Below are 21,814 nucleotides of genomic sequence, written 5' to 3' on the forward strand. Positions count from 1 at the left end.
TCTCGACGCGTCGACTTGGACAAACCCCGCGGGAAGAAATTCAATCAGATCCAGCCGGGCCGCCAAGCCCGTTTCTGCCTGGGTCCCGGACGCACCCCTGCCACACTTCCGGGACGGACGGATGGATGTGACTCAGCCCTGGCGGCCCCTGGAAGCTTCTCCTCTCAGCACCCTTTCCCTGGCTGCCCCCGCCCCTGAGTACCTGCTGGTTTTCATTTGGGGAAACATACGGGCTTTTCAGTGAACGCCACGTACCGTATCTGTAAGATACTGCCGTCAGACACTGTTCAGAGGTTCAGGGGGCTCTCCCACAAAGGTGAAACACAAATGAACTCAGGGTAGTTCCTAAGGGCCAGTTCACCCACTGCCCCCTGCAGGGAATGGAGCCTGAAAGGAGCAGCGACCCCGCCCAGGCCCCCCGTGGGCTCCGTCCGCCACAGCCACCTGGACTGTGCGGGCCCCGCCTCCCTGCCTGGACCCCTCAAGGACACTGCTCCTGTCCCCTCTCTGGGTCCACTTGTGAAACACTCGTAGTCCTTGAAGTCTCTCGAGATCCACAGAGTGAGACAAGACAATTTCAGGAGGCTTCCTTGATTTACAAGTAAGAGAAGGGTGACATTCCTCTCCATGCACTGGTACAATGAAATTCAGGGACAAGTGTCAGCCTGACGATAGGAGCCCAGGTGCTCAGAGCCACCGCTCGGCCTCGGGGTCCTGTGGCCCCACCAATGGCTCAGCAATTGCAGACCGGGGCGGGAGGGGGGGGCACCGCCTGGCTTCCGAAGTGGGAGCGGGGGCCAGGAGGCAGAGCGAGCAGGGTCCTTGGTTCTGCCTGCACTGATGGGAGAAGAGGAAGGGGGAGAGAAGCCGGAACAGCGTCCAGGTGTGCCCTGAGGACGACGGCCGCGCTGGGGCATCAGCCTTCCCAGCAGAGCCGTCCCGAGGGCTGGAGTGAGGCCGGGCCAGGGCTGACGAGTCGGGCCGGGAGGAAGCCGGCCGTGCCTTCCTGTCCCACACTCAGCTCCTGATGACCGAGCTCCAAAGGTCTGGAGCCGGGAGGGCGGCGAGGAGGGAGCAAGGTGACAGGGTCGCTCCAGTCCCGAGGCCCCCAGCCCTCCCCCCCGAAGACCACCTGCGCAGGCAAACCGAGACCATGGGTCCAGCGCTCTTCCTAGATCACGCAGCTAAGCACATCAGAACAGAGGGAGAAGGAAAAACGCCCCGGGCTTTAAGGGGAGACCCCGAGGGCAGCACTGAGTGGGGAGAGTGGCCAGCTCCGTGCGGCCTCCGGCCCTGCCCTGACCGTGGCCCGGCGGCACCGCTGCCTAGCTGAGCATCTTGTGCCGATCGAAGACCGTCTTCCGCTGTTCCTGCACCTGCAGCTTCCACCGCTGCTGCGCTCCCTCCACGCGCTCCAGGACTGTGTTCGCCCGGGGCCCGGAGAAGGTGGCGGCCGCCACAGAGCGCGCGTCCTGTTGCGGGAAGAAGAAGAGGCTTGGCACCGCGAGCCGGGGGGTCTCAAACGCCTGACATGGAAAACAGTGCCAGGAGAGCGACCCCAAAGGCCTCCCCGAGGGCCCATCCAGCACAGGGTGCCCGCGGCTGCGGGATGGGCGGGGGCTGGGAAGCGGGGGCTCTGGTCAGGCCCGGCCGCGCCCCAGACTCACTCCTGACCCTCGAGAGGAGCGCGGAGGGTCAGCAGAGAGGACGCGATGACCCTGTCGTTCGAGGAGAGGCACCACGCGCCCCCACGGCTGGTGGCGCACTGCAGAACCCCTCGGCCCTGCCGGCCACGGCCAGGACAGCGGGGAGACCCCCAGGACATGCTCTGTCGGGCCTGGGACACCAGCTCACTCCCCGAAGGACAGTGTCTGCAGGGTGGAGCTGGGAGTTCGCCCTTTGTGCCCATTCCAGAGCCAGAGCCGCTCCGGCCGCCCTCCCCGCTCTGCCCCATCCCGCCCCCCGCCCCCTCCCCCCGCCCTCAGAACTGCCGCTGTAGTCAAAGGCAGCATCTCCCCCTAATTACCACTTCTCTGCCTCTGAAGCTCCAGAGCCCATGCATTTCCTGCAGGACCTGAACCTGATCTCTGGGGGGAACTGGAGCCAAGGGCCAGGCCCACAGCCCAGGGGATTTCCTCCCCAGCTCTCCCTTGCCTCTCATCTCCTGCCACACATCTCTTAAGGGATTAGCACACCTCTCTAAGCCCAGGGCCGCCCAGCAACTGCAACTCTGCTTCTAATGCCCCGAGCTGGCACAGCTTCTGTCGCCATGCAGCTGCCAGGCTGGGGAGGTAGGGGCGGGGGATGGGGGCAGTGGGTGGTGAGGCTGGCAGGTCGTCACTGCCGCCCAGAGCTCTGCCTAGGGTGAGTTAGAGACGGACGCTGCCCCCAGGGAGCCCTCGGCCCGGGAGCCCGAGGAAGCCTGCTCTGCCAGGCTGGACGAGGACCACGGCAGCACCTCAGGGGCAGGTCCCGGAGCATCAGAGTCGAAGCCAGGACCCTGGCTTCTACAGCTGCCACCTTCTCCTGGCCTCGGCCACTTAGCGGCTGTGTGTCCCTGACAAGCCACTTGATTTCCCCAAGCTTCAACTTAGTAAACCCGGTCTTCTTAGGCTTTTCTAAACACACACACACAACACCCAGCGTGACGCCCCCTGACGCCCTCTACCCTGCTCCATCTCAGTTTTCAGTGCTGGTCATGACTCAGGACCTCGTGGGTGGCGCCCCACACCCTGACACACGGTTTATGATCAGGAGCGGGGTACGGCAAGGTTACATACAGTAACACGTGTAACGTCCTCAGCCCACTGCTGTCAAGCTGGAGCCCGCGGGGTGCTCAGTTTCCTTCCTCCCCAGCAGTTCACAGTGAGAAGATGACTGTGGAATCACACCCGGCTCTGCACCCGGGCTCTGACCTGGAGCACGGCCCTGGCTGACACCCTGTCCTCTGAACCTGCTTCCCACCCACGGGTGGAGCCTGCAGGAGCATCTTCTCGGGGACGGTGGGCGCACAGCGTTCAGCGGTGCCTGGCAGATCACAGGCGCTCAATTCACAGCAACTGTCAGTGTGAGACCACTCCCGGAGCCCCCAGGCAGGAGGGGGGACCTGCCCTTGAAAGGTTACCGGTGTCGCTACTTTTCAGATCGTCCCTTCCCGGTTCAGGACCAGCCTCTGCGTGGCCGTCTAGGTGAGGGGGCACTGGAGACCCCCGTGGGAGGCTGTTGGCCCCCCAGGACCGAGCTATCCCGGCTCCGGGGCTACAGGGGCTTCTCTCCCCGCCGGCCTGCCCACACTCTCGTCCTCCTGGGAGCCTGGGGGCAGGCCTGGCGGGGCGGAAAAGCGCCCTTCCTGGCCCCGGCTGCTCTCCTGTCCCGTCGGGAGAGTGTCTGGAGGGAAAGCAGAGGAAGCCAAGAGCAGCGCGTTAAGGAACAGCTGAAATTCACCACATTTCCACGGGACCACTTGTTTTTCCTTCATGTAAAGTCTTGACAAACAGGTCCTAAGCCGGGAAAGCTGCGGCTGAGAGGCTCTGCACTTCCACCGCTAACAGTCTGATTAATGGGTATTAGAGACGCCACGTCTGTCCTAGAAACGCTCAGAGCGGGGCCTGGTCCTCACCCGCTCTGCCACAGGAGAGATGCTACCACTTCCAACCCTCTTAACCCCCAAGCTGGGCCTCTGGGCAGTGAGGGCAGGAGGGGGAGCCCTGCCGACCAGGAGGGAGGCGCCTGCTACCGGGGCTGGACAGGCCTGAGGATGAGCGTCCCTGGGTGCCGGGCGCTCTCCTGGTGCTGCATCTGGATTATTCCCAGGCTCACGAGACTGGTTCACGGGCTACGTGACTCTCATCTGTGGCTCTGCTGCCCAAGGTCACACAGGATTTGGACCCGTGTCTCCCGAGCCCCACAGTCAAGCCCTCTGGGCTGGCTGAACCGTGCGTGCCTGGCCTGGCCTCCCTGCCCCCGGCCTCTGGCCCTGCCATCCCTCAGCCTCCCTGCCTGCAGTGAGGGCGGCCCTTCAGGTCAGGGCCCCAGTGAAAGGTTTTGCTCTCAGGGCTGCACAAACACTTGTAAAGCCGTACACACGGCACCACAGCAACCACGCTGAGACAGGAGCTCAGACTTGGAAAACTAACCAAAGGGTTACACACCAGGACAGCGAGTGCAGAGCTGGGACTCCGGCCCAGGATCACAATCCCGATGCCACGCTGCTAACGGCTGGGCCACGAGGTCCTGACGGCCGTTCTAGAGACGTCCGCCAGCCCTGCCCTTCCTCGTCCCCCTTCCTGCTCTGGGCTCAGGGGGACGAGGGCCCTGTCCCTCTTGGGCTCCTCACCGCCCTGGCAAGGGAGGGTCCCCGGCTGCCATCACTCCTGCACACCCCTCTCTCCCCCACTCCCGTCCAGTGGGCTGTGGTCTCGGGGGACCCTGCAGAGCTGAGGCCCACAGACACCCACAGCCTTGTAGGAACCCTTCCTTCTTTCTCTTCAAAGGGAGCCAAACCTACACATCTAGCACAGCTCTGTTTGCCATTTCTGCCCCAGCAAAAAGGCTGGCTTCCTCCTTTCAAAGGGCGTCTGAGCTGGGGGATTAGTCCTGATGCTGCTGGGATCAGGAAAGGCAGCGCCCCACACCAGGGGCCCACTGGGCTGCCTGGCACCTTCAGAGGGAGCGGGGCTTTCATCTCCTCAGCGCGGTGGGCCAGGCCCCCTTCCTCTCTGTCCTCGAGCCCCAGGGCAGGAGCTCCCGGCTACAGGAATGGGGGGACGAAGCCAAAGGGCCCCCATCCTGGGATGCGATCGACCCCCCGACTCCTGGGGCGTGGAGGGGAGCCTTCTCAAGGTCACTGGGTTGCACAGGCCTCGAGCCTGACTTTCTTCCGCTTGGGGTGAAAGCTAAGTCCCCCGCCCCGGGGGGACCCCATCCCTCTGAAGGGAAATGCTCTTCAGAGCATTTCTAGAGATTCAGCTGAGCCAGGCAGGGCCTCCTCCCCTTGCCGGCCCCAGGCCCGGGCGCCACCGCGGTCTCCGCTCCACTCAGCTCCAGCGGCCCCAGCACTTAAGCGGCCCCGCCCCACCACGGAAGAGCCCCTCTGCCAGGAAGCCTTCCCACACTAACACCGAGGAAAAGTCAGCCCCAGCTTCCCCCGCCCCTCCCCTGACAGCCTTCTATCCCGCATCCCTGACCGGGGGCTCTGCCCGAGGTCTGTGCGTCTGTCTACACGGGCACCTGCAGGACCTGAGTACATCAGGACGAAAAGAAACAGGGACGGGGCGAGCCGGGGTGCCCAGGGCGGGGCCCATAAAGAGCCGTGCGGCTTGCCCTCCCTTCGGGCTCCACAGCCAGGTGGCACGCATTCCGGGGAGGCTGCAGAGCCATGTAATCATGGCCCATCTCTCAGCCGCTCCCCAGCCAGGACTGCAATTACCGCACGCATCCCCTAATCACGGGGTACTCACCCTCCCCGCTCTGCCCCCAGCAGAGCCGCTGTTACCGCGCGTTAATAACCAGGTAGGCGCGCGAGATTTCCTCCTGGGCAGAGAGACCACCCAACTGCCGGCCCCCCATGCCCACCTCCCAGCCCCAGCGCCACCGGCCGGGTGCGTGTCAGCCGGAGGCTGGGGGAACCCACCCCCGAGGGGCCATGGGGTCGAGGGACGGGCCAGGCCCCCTCCCTCCCTGGCCGTGTGCACGCCTGCCCCATGCGGCCGGCCGGGCAGCTTCACGCTGAGGTCTGAGCCCCAGCCCCTCTTCTTGGCGGAAACCTGCCCTTCCCAGCTCCACCCGTTGCGTGAGACGCTCTCAAGGGCGCCAGCCGCCCGGCGCTGCAGCCCGAGCCTGGTGCTCTAGTGACCACTCACCCCTTCACCTCGCTCACCTGTGTCTCTGCAGGAAGAGTCCCTCTAACGCGTGTTAACCTCCCGGCACCCCGGCTTTACGTAAACCAGGGTGAGGCCGAGCTCTCCGCACCTGCATGCAGCTGGTCCCCAGGGCAGGCAGCGTCCTGAGCCCCACCTGCCCGCAGATGCCACCCTCTGGGGCACCCCTCCTCCCTCACTGATGTCTCGGGCACACGTGCAGCTGTGCAGGCCCGAGGGGGCGAGCTCGAGGGGCACAGGCCAGGAGCCCCTGACACCGTCACAGCTCTGCACGGCACACACCACCTCTCACTCCCACAGAGCTGCCTGCGCCTCCTGTGTCCCACCCCCGGCTCCCCTGACTCTCTGGGTACTCTCCAAGTCCACCGTCAGCCTGACACCAAGGTCTGAGCACCCACGTGGGGCTGCCTGGCGGGCTCACTGGCCCTCTGCTAGGAATGCAGGGCGACAAGGAGGCTCCCCGACCCGTGCCCTGAAGCTGCCTGATGCCAGATCAGGGAAAACTCAAGGCTGCCCCCGCTGAGGAGACACTGCGGTCCGGGTGACCATAGGACAGCGAATGGGAGAGGAGCCACTGGAGCGCCGGGGGAGGGGAAGACCGCCCGTCGAGGCCCCAGGGACGCCGCGCGTGGGCGGAGGGGCCACTACCTCGTTCTCCTCCTCGTTGTGCAGCCGCTCCGTGTAGGCGTCCGGCTTTCGAATCAGAGGGTCCACCAGCATCAGGAAGGCCATGTAGAGCAGGAGGGCGCCCACCACCGACAGGTAGATGACGATGATGACCTGCGAGCGAGCGGAAGGGACCCAGCTCGCCCTGCGGGATGCCGCTCCCCTCCCTTGCAGTCTGTCTCCACTGGGCAGCGTGGCCCCAAGTGCTGCCTGCAGACAGGCCAGGAGGCCGCGGGCGCGGAGAACGACCCACCCCACCTTTGCTGACTGTGCCCTCGGAGGTCGGGACCCCACAAGAGCCACCAGTTCTCTGGCAGCACAAAGATGACAGATGAGGCGCCCCCAGGAGTGGAGAGCGGGGGGGGGGGGGGGATCTGCCCGGCCAGACAGGGGCAGGGGGAGCGCCCGTCACAGCGGGGAGAACCGAGCCCGACGGGGTGGGAGCTTCAGTCCCAAGGGGGCGAGTCACCGTCAGGGGGCAGAGGGGACAGGCCGGCGGCCACAGGCCCTCCCCCCGCCCCAGTCAGTCACAGCAGGAGGTGAGGCTGGGGCAGAATTACAGGCCTGGAGAGCCTCCCAAGCTGCAGTCATTTTTGTTTTACAGGAAAAACAGAGTCAAGGAAGCTAATGAGATGTTTCCCAGTGTGGGTACTCCTGACACCTTAGGCAGGACTCCCCAGGACACTGCCCTCCACGGTCAGTAACACACCACAGTTACTGGGGCCACAGTCCATCTCCAAATGTCCCCCAGGGGCTGACACTCACCTGATGCAGAGCCCCCCAGGCCACGCCATCACCCTCAGTCCCAAGAATACCAAGTGGTGGATGTGCCTGGAACCCAGATTTGCTGTGACCGCAACTCCTAAGCCTCTTCTGCTCCCCAACTGCCATCTGTCCCTGGCGACCCTAGCCCCGTGTCTACGCTGTGACAGGAGCCGAGCTTAGTCCACAGCCAAGTCCAGCTGGACCATATGCCTCCCTGACTGGGGCATCTTCAGCCAGGGTAAAGGATCAGAACTCTTGCCTGTACCCCAGGAAGGAGGGGGGATAGGGCTGACTCTCTAACAGGCTGAAGCTGGAGGGGGTTCTCTCTGGTCTCTTAGCAAGGACTAGAGGGAAACTGGGGGATTAGGATGTATCTGATGAGGTCCCCAAGTCAGGAAGTCCCTTCCAATCTAAGGTCTTGGGGACCTGGTCCCCCAAGCATGGGGCCAGTGGATAAGCTCAGAGGGGAAGGGGTGATGATAGGGACGGTGGACAGGCAACCGCCTCCACCTCAGAGGGGACAGGATGGGCACCATGGGCCAGGCAGGGAGGGCAGCGGTGAGGACCACTTCCCCTCAAAAGGGAAGCCCGAGGGCAGGCTCAGGGCTGCTGCCAAATTCCTGCGGGTTCTTTCCTGATGCTATTTCCAGACCCTTCACCAGACACGCAGAAATAAGCTTAAGAGCTGGACCAGGAGAAGCTTATGTTGGAAATCGGCAAGCATGGCCAGGCTCGCCCTGGTTGGGGTGTGGTGGTGCTGGGGGATCGTCTGCCTGGAGGGGACCAGGGACCAGGCCTCTCCATGTCCTCACTGTGTTGGTGGCCACGCCACCACCTCCCCTGAATTCACTGATGCCCATGAGAATGGGGTTGAGGGGAAGCAAGGGGGGCGTCTGATGCCCATCCTGCCAGGCCCGCAGCTCTGGAAGCTTAACCAAACTGCAGGCTCCGGAGGGCGGGCTACCTCCGCTCCAGCATCCCTTACGGTGCCCAGGACACAGCAGGAGCCCCGGAAATGTCTACTGAACAAACGGAAGGCGAGAAGGGAGAGGAAGACGGGAAGTGTGGGGGAAGGGTCTCAGCCCCACTCCCAGGTCCCCCCGCGAGTGTGATGGTGTCAGAGGGGAGAGTGGCCCCAAGCGGGGTGGGAAGGGGGTCCCTGGGTTGCGACCAGGCCAGCCTCGAGGCCAGCCCCCCAGCCCCGATCAACGCTGCAGAAGGAAACAGGACAGGACGGAGGGCGGGGCGGGGCCACGCAGGCCCCCCCGCCGGGGAGAGGGGGCGGGGCGGGGCCACGCGGGGCGGGGCGGGGCGGGGCGGGGCGGGGCGGGGCGGGGCGGGGCGGCCGCCGGGCACCTTGATGGTGGTGGTGCTGCGCTCCTCGTACTTGCACTCGCACAGCAGGCAGTAGGCCTCCACGTCGTGGCCGGGCACCGGCATGGGCTCCACCACGTGCAGGCAGTTGCTGCAACAGACAGAGGGCTGTGGGGGCAGCCGGGGATCTCCCCAGGGAGGGGAGGGTCTCTGAAGGGTCAGGCTGGCGGAACCCCTTTCCCGACCCACAGCCTCTCGAGGCCCTGGCCCTCCGCGACTCACCGGGTGAGTGTCCCAGCGGCACAGACTCCACCCCCACCCCACCCCAGTCCCTCGGGTCCAGGGTCTGTCCCCGTGGCAGGCAGCGCCTCCGCCAGGCCTCCTCTGACCCACGGATCCACCAGAAGCCAGTGACTCTGCCGTCTTCAACATCTCTGAACCCCACCTCCCTACCCCCTCCCACTGCTGTGTCTCAGCCGGGCCCTGCCACCAGGAGCCTGGTGCCCTGGGCCCGAGCCTCCTCTGGGAGCTGCAGGGGTGGCGCCGGATGACCCTCCAGGCCCTTCCAGCTCTGGCCCGGGCTGTGCCAGGGGCCGTCAGGCTCAGGCGGGGTTTCTGGCAGAGGTACCAACAGTGTGGGCTGGCATGTCCTCCACAAGTCTCTGTTACCCCTAAAAGTCCGTATGTGGAGGGTGTGATTTTACCTGAACCTCTGATGACCCCACTTCCAGCGCTGGGCACGTGGGTCCCTGCTGTAACTCAGCCCCTGCCCTGGAAGGGGCCACCGGACAGGGCCAGGTTCACACCCAGCACTGGGTCAGCACTCCCGGGACCTCCCCTCTCTGGGGGCCTCTACCAGCCTCTGAGGCCCAGATTTCTCCCTGGGTCTGGAAGGTCACTCTGGTGCACCAGTGGGACGTGTGGGTTCCCCAGAAGGATGTGTTCTCTCCCCAGAGAATCAGTGAAACGGTGACGTGTCCCTTTTTGGGGATCAGTGATAGCGCGGTAGGGCAGAGGGTTACCGGAGGGCAAGCTGTTTAAGTCTCCGCCTTCTGCATGTGATGTGTGTAACTTCTCTGGGCCTCGGTGTCGTCATGGACACGTGAGGACATGTGTGTGTTTATCAGTGTCCTTCAAAATGTGCTCCCTGGGGCACCCCAGGGCCCTCTGTGCGGAGGGTGGGAGGGAGGGGCCACAGACGCTCTGCTCAGGGGGGGCAGTCCTGACTTCTACACAATGTGTTTCCAAAACAGATTTGTTTGAAGCCTGTATTTTTAGACGTGTGAGAGACACTGCACTAGCCAGCTCTGGGACTGTCTATCTAGTGCACTCCTCGGGAGCTCCACCATCAGGGAGAAGGTGTCGGGGTTTCTGCCCCTCACAGGCACGAGGACCCCCAGCATGAGACGGCAGAGCGCCTGCAACATGGGAACGTGGCCTGTGCCGCTCAGACACCCTGGCTTCACACCCCTTCACCAGGGGAGGTCCCAGGTGTCCTCCTCGCAGTGGAGGGACCATGCGGAAGCAGCCTGAGGACACACACACCTGGTCTCCTCTGGCCCTGGCCTGAGGTCTAGGATCACAGGGTCAGGCCCCACCCCTCCCCTGCGGGGCTCCAGGCAGCCTGGGATACCTCCCCTCCCTGACAGGCCAGGGTCACTGGGTCCCAGAACCCTGGGGTCTTACATCCCAGCCTCAGGTTCCACCCACCAGCCTTCGTGGAACTGTTCCTCAGGCAGCCCCCTAATGCCGACTTCCCAGGGGAAGGAGATAAACCACAGCCTGAGAGGTCCAGGTAGGACTCCGTGGCATCCACGCTTGGCTTGGGGCCTTACTCTGGCCCCAGGGCAGAGACAGTGCTGGTACAACGTGGTGGTGCCTGAGGGATGTAGCTGGTGTCGGGCTGAGACAATCCAGCCGGTTTATTCCTGACGCTATTTGAACTGTCGCCACAAGATACAAAGAGGTCACAGGGGCTTCCCCAGGACTCCAGGTCCTGGGGCTTTGTAACTCCATCAGGACGGACAAAGACAGAAGGAAACCTGGGCTTCCCTCTTGGGCTGTGGCGTGAGTCGGCCTCTTCGTGGCCTCTAGGAGGGCATAACAACATACGTTACTAATACTATCAGCCGACATTTATACGGCCTCACCACGTGCTGGGAACTGTTCTAAGTGCTATACTTACTTGTACATGCATTGCACAAGTGTGTGCTCGCGCTCACACACACACACACACACACACACACTCTTATTTAATACTCAAAACACTGCCACCGCTCTACAGATGAAGAAACTGAATACACTGGGGATTAAGTAACTTGTTTCACAATGAACAAGGAGCAAAGCTAGATTGAAAGGCAGGCAGGGTCGATCCAGAGTCTGCATCTAACCAGACGGGTTCTCAGAAAAATCACACACTCAGAGCTGGACAGGTTCAAAACCCCCAAATGCTGCTCTGGACCAACTGCTTCACAATCACGTTTCTGCCATGCCCCAACCCCCATATTCACCGAATCAAAATCTTGGGCGGGGGGTGGGGGTGGTATGTAACGCACAGCATGGTGACTATCGTTAACAATACATGTTAACAATTATGTACGCTTGAAGTTGCTAAGAGAGATCTTAAATGTTCTACCACACCCACACCTGCAAGGTTACCCTGTGAGGCGATGGAGGTGTTGTCTAACCTTGTTCCACAATAGATACGTGTATCAAATCACGTAACCTTATACAACGTCACATGTCTGATTCATCTCAATAAAGCTGGGAAAAACAACAAAAAAGAACCCAAAAATCATGGCGGACGGGTGCTGGGACTCTGTATTTTCTCAAAGCCCACCTGGTGATCCTGACACCTGACCAAGTAGAGGCAACGCCGACCTGGGCTCCCCCGTGTGGCGTAACCGCTCCACGGGGACCAGATGCAGGTATCACCGCACCTGCGATCAGAGCCCTCCAGAGCCCTCCGGGATGAGGCGTCCCTGCTCCTCAAACGGCCTGCACAGGAAACGCCCCCTCAACTCACCTCAATCTGGTTCCCTGGAGCTCTCCTCGCTAGCCCCAGTCCTACACCCAAACCACACGGTGCGCCTCAGAGCACGCCAGCCCCTCTCCTGCCCTCTCAGCTGCGTGTGTCCCCAAGTCCTCTCCTTCTCAGACTATAATTCCTTAAACGTGTGTCCCCAAGTCCTCTCCTTCTCAGACTATAATTCCTTAAACCGTTCTTTCCAGGAGAGCATGTTGAAACTTGCCTTCAACAAGCTGGTGTCCTTCCTGTGAATGACTTTTTGATTACTTCTCTCTTTTTTGAAGTGAGGCATCCAGAAATGAATTCAAGACTCCAGGAGTATAATGTAAATTCTCTTTGGACCTCAATCTCGGCAGCTATAAAATGGGAACACAACCCATCCCACTGCCTTACAAGGTGGTTAGACACTGGCATCAAATGACGCGTGTAACAGAGCTTCGCCAAGCGCACGCAAGTAGGCGAAAGATCCCCCGGTATGTGGCTCTAATGTTTACCTCTCCCGGCTTCTCTGTTACCATTTTGCAGATACGAACAAACACCCACATCAAAGCAAATCAAAATCCACTCCTCTGACCAGGAACCCCTCAGCTGGAATTAAAGACATGCGGACCCTATTTCTAATCGGTTGTGTGACCAGGGACAAAACATTCCTCTGTAAGGTTCTCCACGGAAATGGGAGAGCAAGCTTATCCTCCAGGGGTCCATGAACCCCACTCGACACCCAGAACCGCAAGGGCCAGCCTGGGCAATGCCTTACCAGTCCTTCTGTGACACATTCTGGTTGTAAATGTGTCCACTGATGTTTCTATATGGTGGACAGATGCATTTGCACCGGATATCTTCAGAACTCTGCGAGAGAAAGCACGTATCAGGTGGGCAGGGCCCCTGGGTTCAAGTTCTAGCAAGATTCTCCACTTTCAGTTCCCTGTTCCATAAGGTGACCATGTGAATGTTCCTGACCTGCCCCCATGCCCAAGTTCAGCAGGAACGACTTCTGCAGGAAGGACGCTACATCACAGGGTCCTCGAGAAACCGTCTGGGGGCGCGAATGATATTCACGGAAGGCTACCCAGGGCTGCCACTCCCAGGGCTGCCACTCCCAGGGCTGCCACTCTCAGGTAGGGGGCTTGGGGGCGGAGCAAGCGAGGTGGCAGGTCCTCTGCTCTGGGCCTCACACCTGTGTGTGTACCCGGGTCCAGCAGTCTTGGCGGCTGGCCTCTTCCCCCAACCCCACCTCCAACTTCCTAGGTTAGGATCAGGGAAGGAGAAGGCTGGGGTGAACCAGAAAAAGTGGACGCTTCCATGGAAACACTCAAGCAACCTCTCTGGAAGTTCTCCCTCCCTGGAATGGGTCAGAGACAACAACACAAAATTTGCATTCGAATTAGCATTCCCAGGAGGAAGTGGAAACAAACCCTGAGACTCAGTCTGATTCAAAGCCTCAGTGACCTTCATAATCTCGAATTCCAGAGACCTACGCAAACCCAGCTCCGGGCCATTACCCCTAAGGAATGGAAGTTACCTCGAGTCCCAGCTCGGGGGTGGGTCCCCTCCACCCAGAAACCTGCATCTGTGCAGACTTCACACTCCTCACATAACGCCCACTCCCTGGGCTACTGGAAGCTCCGACTAGGACAGTAGGCACCCAAGAGCAAAGCAAGAAGGTACTGAGAACTTAGACAACTTCCCCAAACACAGAACCCTGACCGGAATTCCACCTCCGGCGTGCCAGATCGAGACGCGTGCCCCGCAGACGCCCCCTCTCCTGGAGGCCTGCAGCCTAGGGCCGAGAGAACATGCACCGGCACGGCCCGAAGGGGAGTGAGGAGCCGGGCTGGAGCAGTAGCCCCCCCGGGATGCCGGGGCGCAGGCAGGGTGGTCGCGCATGGGAGCTGCACCTTGTTGGCTTGGGCTGGGAGCACCAGCAGACTGCCGACCACGGCCACCAAACACAGGAGCTTCATGCTTCTCAGACTTTCGGGGCCGGCAAGACCGCCCACCTGGAAGAGAAATGCCGAGGCGGAGAAGGGGCGGGCGGCCACGCAGCACCCTCGGCCCCGGAGCGAACCGCCCCGCTCGGGCACGGGAAGTGGGTGGGAGCTGGGCCCGGGGTCCTGGGCCTTCCAAGCCTGGTCCGCGAAGGCGCTTCCCTCTCCCCCAGGCCTCGACTGCCACAGCCCACCTGGCGCGGGGGCCTCCTGGGCGGGGCCACGGGCCTCGGGTCCGCCGGACAAGGCCGGCCAGCGACCCCCATCTCGCGTTCCTCCGCCCTCCCTCATCACCGCCCGCAACTCCTCCCGCTCGGGCCGAGGAGAACCTGGGGCGTGGAGTCTGGGAGCCCCAACCCCACAGCCAGGCCGCAGGCCCCCTACCCCAGGGCCCTCGCGACCCCCGCGACCCCCGCGACCCCAGCAGCCCTCCCCCAACACACGCCTGCTAACCTGCGAACCCCGCCTCGGCAGCACGGGACCCGGCCGGCCCCGCCCCTCCAGCTTCTATTGGCTGCTGGGGGTGTCGCCAAGGCAACAAGGACCGCCTCCGCATGGGCGCCGAGGCTCCGCGCAAGGGAGAGGGAGGCATTTCTCAACCCTACCAGACAGGAAAAGGGAGCGTCTGCAAGCGCACGAGAAGCTGGGAAGGTGTGGCCTCCTTGCGGCCGCAGAATTCCACCTCCGAGCTCCCCGCTCCCTGTATTCAAAACCCAGGGTTTCGGAGCAGGCCTAAGCTGTTCAGTCTTGCCGTTTTATAGAGAAAGCACTTGATAAACAATAAGCTAGTAACAACAATAATGATAAAAGCAGATCCAAGGGCTCTGTCCTCATCCACAACTTAGAGATGTTATCTGAGTCGCATCTTTGCTGCAGAGGGCGGCCCCACCTCTCCTCCCCCTCCTCGGCAGGAGGAGGAACCGGGGCGGCGAGGGGCGGGCTGGGCCCGTGAAGGGTGCGCCCCGCAGCTCCCAGCCTGGTCCCCTGGTGCTGGTTCTGGACCCGGCAGATGGGGGCGGGATGTGCGGGGGGCGGGGGAGGTCCGGGCCGCTGAGGGGCAGGGGTGAGCTCGGTCCAGCTGCAAAGGAAAGAGAGAGGAGTCGTCCCGAGTCTAGGGCACCGACCCTGGTGTAGACACCTGGGCTTTGGTCCCGCTCTGCCACTAAGCAGTGGTGTTACCTCCCCTCTCCCGCCTCTGCTTCCTTGTCTGAAAGGAGTTGCTTGGATGCAAAGACCCTTCAGTCGATATTTTGGGATTCCGTGGGGGGGGGGGGGCTTGACGTGGCCCGTTCCTCCCCGCAGGTACTGTGGATTGTGGTGGGCACTTCCTGTGGGGATCGTTGGGTTTGTGTTGGTCTCTCCTACTGATATGTGTCTCTCCCTGTATCCCCTCCACCTGCAGAGTCCCTGTTTGCTGAATCGGGTAGATTTAAAATCCGCCAGCCGGAGGACCGGCAGGAGGCACCACAGTGGCACACAGAGCTTGTGGGCTTTGGCCCTAGGCCAACCAGGGCACCAATCCTGGTTCCTCTCGTACTAGTTGTGAGAATTGGGGTGGTTGGCTTATCCTTTCGAGAGCCTCGATGTCCACATCCATAAAATGGGGATAATGTGACCTACTTTCGGGATATAAGGAGTCTATATGTGTGCAAAGCACCTGGAACAGTGGGGGCTCTGTCAATGGAGACCATAGCTTATTCTGGAGGTCAGAGTGGCTGCTTTGGGGAGCAGGCTGGGACAGAGAGAGGATGCCTGTCCCGTGGGGGCAGAAGGGACAGTTCAGGCACTGGAAAAACACCCTCCCTCTGCCCCATACACCTCCTGTGTGGCGGTGGAGACCTTCTTGGGGACAAAAGCAGAGGGCCGAGTCGGTTACCTCCAGCGCATGGTCCTCTGACACCCGACACTAAAGGGACCCAGCGCTGGTCTCACCATCTTCACCACAAAATGGAAGTGAGGCCTCCCAGCTTCCTCTGTGCACCACCATCCTGCACTTCTCAGGAATGCAAGGATGTGTGCATCGAATGATCTTTGACTCTGTTCTCTCCTGTCTCCCCCTCGAGTCTATGCCAGCGACCCTAAGGGACAGCCATCATTGCCCTGCTGGCATACTGCACTCTGTCCTCCTGCTTCCATCCTGTCTTCCAGCCAATCCTGTTTTCAGCAGCTCGCTCACTGCTCTGTAATCCCTGCGAGCACCCTATCGCATCAACTCGAGACCCCTCCACCTGGTGTCCGAGCCCTGGCCCTCCCATCTCAGCTCTGGTTACCCCGCACCAGCTGTCTCCCACACTTGGCTTTGCTCATACGAGCCCTCTTGGCGGGATGTCATCACCCCCTCAGCCTGCATCGCTTTCAGACCTCTGCCCCAAGTGCTTCTCTTCCAGAAACTTTTCCCAGGTAGCCCTACCTGACCCAGTGCGCCTCATTCCCACACATCCTCCGTGGGCCCTGCGTTTAAGAGCTAGGCCATTGAGAGGAGGCTGAACCTCTTTATTCAATCCAATTCCACAAGCGTGTGCCGAATACTGTCCAGATGCCCCAGGGGACACAACAGAAAAACCACATGTGAACCCTGCTTTTTAGATGTGTCTTGTAGAGAAGGCATGTAACCAGAAGGTAGTTTAATATAGTTAAATTCTATAGAAGAGTTTCTGCACTAAAATGTTTTTGGAACACTGCACACCCGGCACTGTGCCAGTTGCTAGGATATATCAGTGGACAAGAGAGACCCTGTCCCTGCTGTCACGGTACTTGACATTTATTGCAGGAAAATGACAAATCAACAAGCCGTTACAATCCAGGGTGCTGGAAGCTGTGGAGAGGAAGATCTACAGAGGCCCATGGGCCAAGTCAGCCCGGAAGATGGAGAGGATGCTTTGAAGGTCACGGGAGCTACCGGAGCTGGGCCAGTGCGGGGCAGGATAATGCCCCCCCCTCTGATGTTCATATCCTAATTCTGGATCCTGTGAATATGTCACCTTACGTGGCAAAAAGGACTTTGCAGATGTGATTAGGTGAAAGCCCTTGGGATGGCGAGAGGACCCTGGATTATCGAGGTGCGCCCATCTAATCAGGTGAGTCTTTAAAAGAGGAGAAGCTTTTCTGGTTGTGGTCAGAGAAAGATGTGAGGTGTGAGGACAACAGTGGGGTCAAAGACATTGAAGGTGGAGGAAGGGGCCACGAGCCAAGGAATGTGGTGTCCTCTAGAAGCTGGAAAAGGCCAGGAAGCAGACTCTCCTCTGGAGGCCCTGCTGACACCCTGACTTGAGTTCGGTGACACCTGGGTAGGACTTCTGACCTACAGAAATGGGACGTCATAAGCGTGTTTTCCGGGGTGTTTTGGGCCATGCCGCGCGGCATGCAGGACCTTAGTTCCCCAACGAGGGATCGAACCCGTGCCCCCTGCAGTGGAAGCGCGGAGTCTTAACCACTGGGCCGCCAGGGAAGTCCCAAGTACGTGCTGTTTTAAGCCACTAAATTCATGGTGATTAGCAAATTCAGAAAACTAATCCAACCAGGAAGGGTGGGCCAGGTTTGGCCCAGAACACAGGAGCAGGGTGGTGAGGGGATGGCGTCCCGAGTGGAGAGAGGGTAGCGGAGCAGAGATGGGCTGGGAGGAGTCACGTAGCGGAAGAGGAGCATGGGGTTCCATTTGGCTCAAGCCCAGGGCACGTGATGGGAAGGGAGGGCAGAGGGATGAGCTGGGGCCAGACCTTTGTGCCTGCAGAGCCCGGGGGAGCTGGGGAATGAGCGGGGCTGCGGCTTGGGCTCTGGGACTGGATTGAGACCAGGTAACCTCAGGAGCGGGCTCTGTCCAGCAGAGGGGGCCAATCCTGCTGCTTCCTTGTGGGGCTGTTACTCTTCATCCTGCCCCGAGTTTGGAGCCCTAGGGCTCGGGGCAGAACGCAGGCCCTGGTTTCCCTCTCCTGTACCTGCTTTCACCCGAACAACTCTGTGTCAGTTTGGCCTTAAAGGCATCGGAGCCAGAGCTGAGGGTCTAGTTTCCTCCCCATTCTCTGTACCCATTCTGGGCACTCCTGGACAGAGACTGGGCTGCTGTCATCATCCCCAGATTGTGCCCCCCTTCCTGGCATCCATGGCACGGCCCTTGTCTCCCTCTAGAACCCTGCAAGGCCTGTCTGTCCCGTGTCTCGTGGCCTCAGGCTCCTATGAGATGACTAAGTTCCTGATTGTTCCATTAGCAGCCACGACTCAGCCTCCCCAGGGGACAGCCGCCCCAAGGGGTCATCCGACCGGCCGACCGGAACAGAAAACAAAGCCCAAGGGTAGAATTCAGGCACTGTGTGTGTTCTGGATCACAGAGGAGCCCTGACACACCCCTCGCAGATGGCAGGTCAGGGTCCCTGGAGGCCCTGCGAGGGCGTGAGGTTCCCTGAGGATGTCTCCCCTCTGCCCACGGCCGGACTCCCCAGCATCAGGGCGAGAGGGGCAGAGGGGACCCTGCTGACGAACACACGCCCCCAGCTGGGCGCTGGCCTGGACTCGGCCCTCCAAGCTCACCTCCTCACAGATGCGCGGCTCTCCCAACACTAACTAAGGCAATGCTTGCTCAAAGAATAACTATCTATTGACAATTGAGCAAAACTTTGAATCAAAGTGTTATTCTATCTAAAGTTTAATACGGGACATCGATTCTGTCCAGTCTAATATATATACATCCACACATGTACGTGTGTAATAACACACACACGCTCACACATATGTAAATGTAAACTGTGGACCCGCTTGCTGCCGGACGTTCTACCCGCAATTATTCTCCAGGCTCGTCATGTGCGTGGCCTTGCCCTGCACCCCCCTCCCTCTGTTGCCCTGTCTGGGCTCAGCCCGCACCCCTGCGATGCTCAAGCATGAGGGTGCCGTGGAGCATAGGATAACAGTTCTCTCTTGGGTTTCCATTTTCTTCTCCGCGTCAAATATCTTGGGTTTGGCTCGTTGGTGTCCCACTCTCAGTGGTGTGTTAGGCAGGGTGGGGTTATAGTAAGACTCGGGGCCAGAAATCACAAGATCTGGGTTCAGTTTGAATGATGCACTCCTGTCCAAGCACCAGGCCCTTGGGGCTTCATTTTCCCCTGAAGGGATTTATTTAGAATAGCAGTTTTAAAACTTTTGGGTCTCATGTCCTATGAAATAATAAGAAAAAAAAATATATATATATAGGTCTCTGCCCCAGTTCGTGACACAGGTCTCCTAAAATCTTTAATTTTCTGAATGATCGGATGGTCTGACATCGAGCTCCCAAACCCGTGGAATTTCCAGGGTGATGGGAGCATCTTTTGTTCTAACGAGCCAACTCCTGGTGCCCTCCTGGGTGCGGGCTGCTCCCTAAGAACACCAAGCCATGATTAGAAGCTTGGAACTTTCAGCCCCACCGTCTGTTCTCCGGAGAGTTAATAATCGATCGTGCCTACGTGATGAAGCCTCCGTAAAAACCCCCGAAGCACAGTGTCCAGAGAGCTCCTGAGTTCCTGACATGTGGAGGTGCTGTGAGCATGACGCAGCTGGAGGGGCTTGGAGTCCCCGGCGCCTCCCCCAGGGACTGTCCTACTGTCTCTTCCACGGCTGTTCCCGAGTTGTATCCCTGCATAATGAGCTGGTGATCTGGTAAGGAAAGCAGTTCCCTGAGCTCTGGGAGCAATACTAACAAATCATTGAGCCCAAGGACAGGGTGCAGGAACCCTGATCTACACCCATCGGTCAGAAGCACAGGCGACGAGCAGGACTTGTCACTGGACCTGAAGTGGGGGGAGAGGGGTCAGCCTTACGGGAATAAGTCCTGAACCCATGAGTCTGCGCTAATTGCAGTTAGTGTCAGACAGTCAGCAGGCATCGAAGAATTGCTTGGTTTGTGGAAAACCCTCGCATCTGGTGTCAGAAGTGTTGCTGCACATTTCTGAATACAGTAAGGGAAACAAGAGTGTTTTTCTGGGCTTCCCTGGTGGCGCAGTGGTTGAGAGTCCGCCTGCCGAGGCAGGGGACGCGGGTTCGTGCCCCGGTCCGGGAGGATCCCGCATTCCGCGGAGCGGCTGGGCCCGTGAGCCGTGGCCGCTGAGCCTGCGCGTCCGGAGCCTGTGCTCCGCAATGGGAGAAGCCACAGCGGAGAGAGGCCCGCGTACCACACACACACACACACACACAAAAAAAAGTGTTTTCCCCATTTTCACAACCCCTTTACACTCTTAAAAATTATTGAGGACCCTCAAAGAGCTTTGTTTATGTCGTCATGTCTATCGATATTTACAGCATTAAAATTAAAACAGAAATTTCACATTCATTTACTTGTTTTAAAATAACAATAATAAACCCATGGCAGACATACACATCTTTTGATGGAAAAAAAAAACACCCCACTACATTTTCCAAAAGAAAACATTGAATGAGGGCTTCCCTGGTGGTGCAGTGATTGAGAATGAGCCTGCCAGAGCAGGGGACACGGGTTCAAGCCCTGGTCTGGGAAGATCCCACATGCCGCGGAGCAACTAGGCCCGTGAGCCACAACTACTGAGCCTGCGCGTCTGGAGCCTGTGCTTCGCAACAAGAGAGGCCGCGATAGTGAGAGGCCCGCGCACCACGCTGAAGAGTGGCCCCCGCTCACCGCAACTAGAGAAAGCCCTTGCACAGAAATGAAGACCCAACACAACACAGCCATAAATAAATAAAAATAAATAAATATTCTGTCTTCCTTTAAGCCTCTATTACATTAGAACAATTTTAAAAAAAGAAAAAAGAAAACATTGAATGAGAAGAGTGGCATTGTTTTACATTTTTTGGTAAATCTCCTTAACGTCTAGTTTAATAAGAGACAGCTGGGTTCTCACATCTGCTTCTCCACTCAGCCCCTTGTGATATCACATGTCACCTACCCTCTGGGAAACGCCACGGTATGCTTGCAGTGGAATGAGAGTGAAAAAGCCAAATCACATCTTAGAATTGCTAGGAAAATAGTTTCATCTCCTGATCTCCCCGAAAGAGCCTTACAAATCCACTGGGTCCTCAGGCCACACTTTGAGCACTGCTGGTTTACAGAACCCTGTCTCCTAACATTCTGCGGACTTGCTGACAATACTCTATGATAGTGTTTTTCAAAATACGCTTCTGGGAATAATTCATGGGATGCTACTCTGTTGGGGAGAAATGTGGTCTCTATGAATACATTAGTTTGGGAAGTCTTAGCTTAAAGCAAATTACATAGATGTATTTTACCGCAGGACTTTTTAGATGCTTCAGTGTGGTAATACACGTTGTGAATCCCTTTAAACAATACAATTGTGTATAATATTTCTCCATCATTTTGACAATAAACTCTTTTTTTGAGAAGCATCTTGAAAGACTCACGTACCGAGGGATATACTTCGGGAAATGCTGCTCCAGTAACTCCCGGATAATTTTCCTGAGTATTAGCAGGTCGGATTCTACCATTTGGAATCCATTTTTCTGTAAGTTAAATTCTACATGCACACTTTTTGGTTCTGTAAATGTAGAGACTTTTTGGTAGTCATTTCTAGGACTCAGAGAACCTCGGATTCCTAAAATTTTGGCCTCTAGGTATGTTGCATTCTCCTGCAAATTAAATAGAAAGAATATTAGCAGTAATGTTTATATATATTTGATGAATGACAATTTCATATGGTTCAACCTAAAACAAGAAGACTGTATTAGCTCACATACCTGGGAAGTTTACATGTAGATCAGGCTTCAGGCATGGTTGGATCCAGTAGATCAACTGGTATCCTCAGGGCTCTGTCCCTTTGTCCATCTCTGGTTATGCTTTCCTCTGTGACCTGGATCATTTCGCACAGTTGGAAAGATGTCGCTAATAACCTCAGGCCTACAGCATCCTGGTTTGTGGACACCAAAGAAAAAGTGATCTATCAGAACACAGATGTGGCAAATCTCAGGGAAGACCCTAACTTTGCTTGGGTCACAAGTCGATCCATCAGCCAATCACTGTGGCCAGCATATGGTGAATAACTCTGATTGGCCAGCCTGGTTTGTGTGCCCACCTCCCTGGGGAGGCTGAGACCCTGTGATCAACTCCTATCAGGACCAATAGGACGCAGAGCAGGCAAAATGACAGATGTCTGCTCTCCTCTCTAGATGAGGGCCGGATGGATGGATGGTAGATGACAGACAGATGATAGGTAGGTAGGTAG

General features: G+C 58.8%; 1 protein-coding gene across 2 annotated transcripts; it reads right to left on the reverse strand.

Annotated features, from left to right (window-relative positions):
* Positions 1-1,325: 1,325 nt before the first annotated feature.
* On the reverse strand, positions 1,326-13,616 carry TMEM9 (transmembrane protein 9). 2 transcript variants are annotated; one of them, XM_065882424.1, is made up of 6 exons: positions 13,546-13,616; positions 12,974-12,977; positions 12,410-12,501; positions 8,667-8,775; positions 6,528-6,659; positions 1,326-1,472 (listed from the first exon to the last, which is right to left on the reverse strand). In XM_065882424.1, exons 1-6 carry the CDS (start codon positions 13,614-13,616, stop codon positions 1,326-1,328), a joined length of 555 nt encoding a protein of 184 aa, XP_065738496.1. The 2 variants fall into 2 exon arrangements, with proteins under 2 accessions (XP_065738496.1, XP_065738499.1); XM_065882427.1 differs by lacking the exon at positions 12,974-12,977 and having other exon boundaries at positions 13,551-13,616.
* Between the last annotated feature and the right edge of the window lie 8,198 nt (positions 13,617-21,814).

Source organism: Phocoena phocoena, chromosome 1 (genome assembly GCF_963924675.1).
Source record: "Phocoena phocoena chromosome 1, mPhoPho1.1, whole genome shotgun sequence".
Taxonomy (NCBI): domain Eukaryota; kingdom Metazoa; phylum Chordata; class Mammalia; order Artiodactyla; family Phocoenidae; genus Phocoena; species Phocoena phocoena.

Coding starts and splice junctions, on each gene's coding strand:
- TMEM9 (XM_065882424.1), bottom strand. CDS start 13,616: ATGAAGCTCCTGTGTTTGGTGGCCGTGGTCGGCAGTCTGCTGGTGCTC. Junction 8,776..12,409: donor AATGTGTCACAGAAGGACTG/GTAAGGCATTGC, acceptor TGTCTGTTGCAG/CAACTGCCTGCACGTGGTGG. Junction 1,473..6,527: donor ACAACGAGGAGGAGAACGAG/GTAGTGGCCCCT, acceptor TTCCCGCAACAG/GACGCGCGCTCTGTGGCGGC.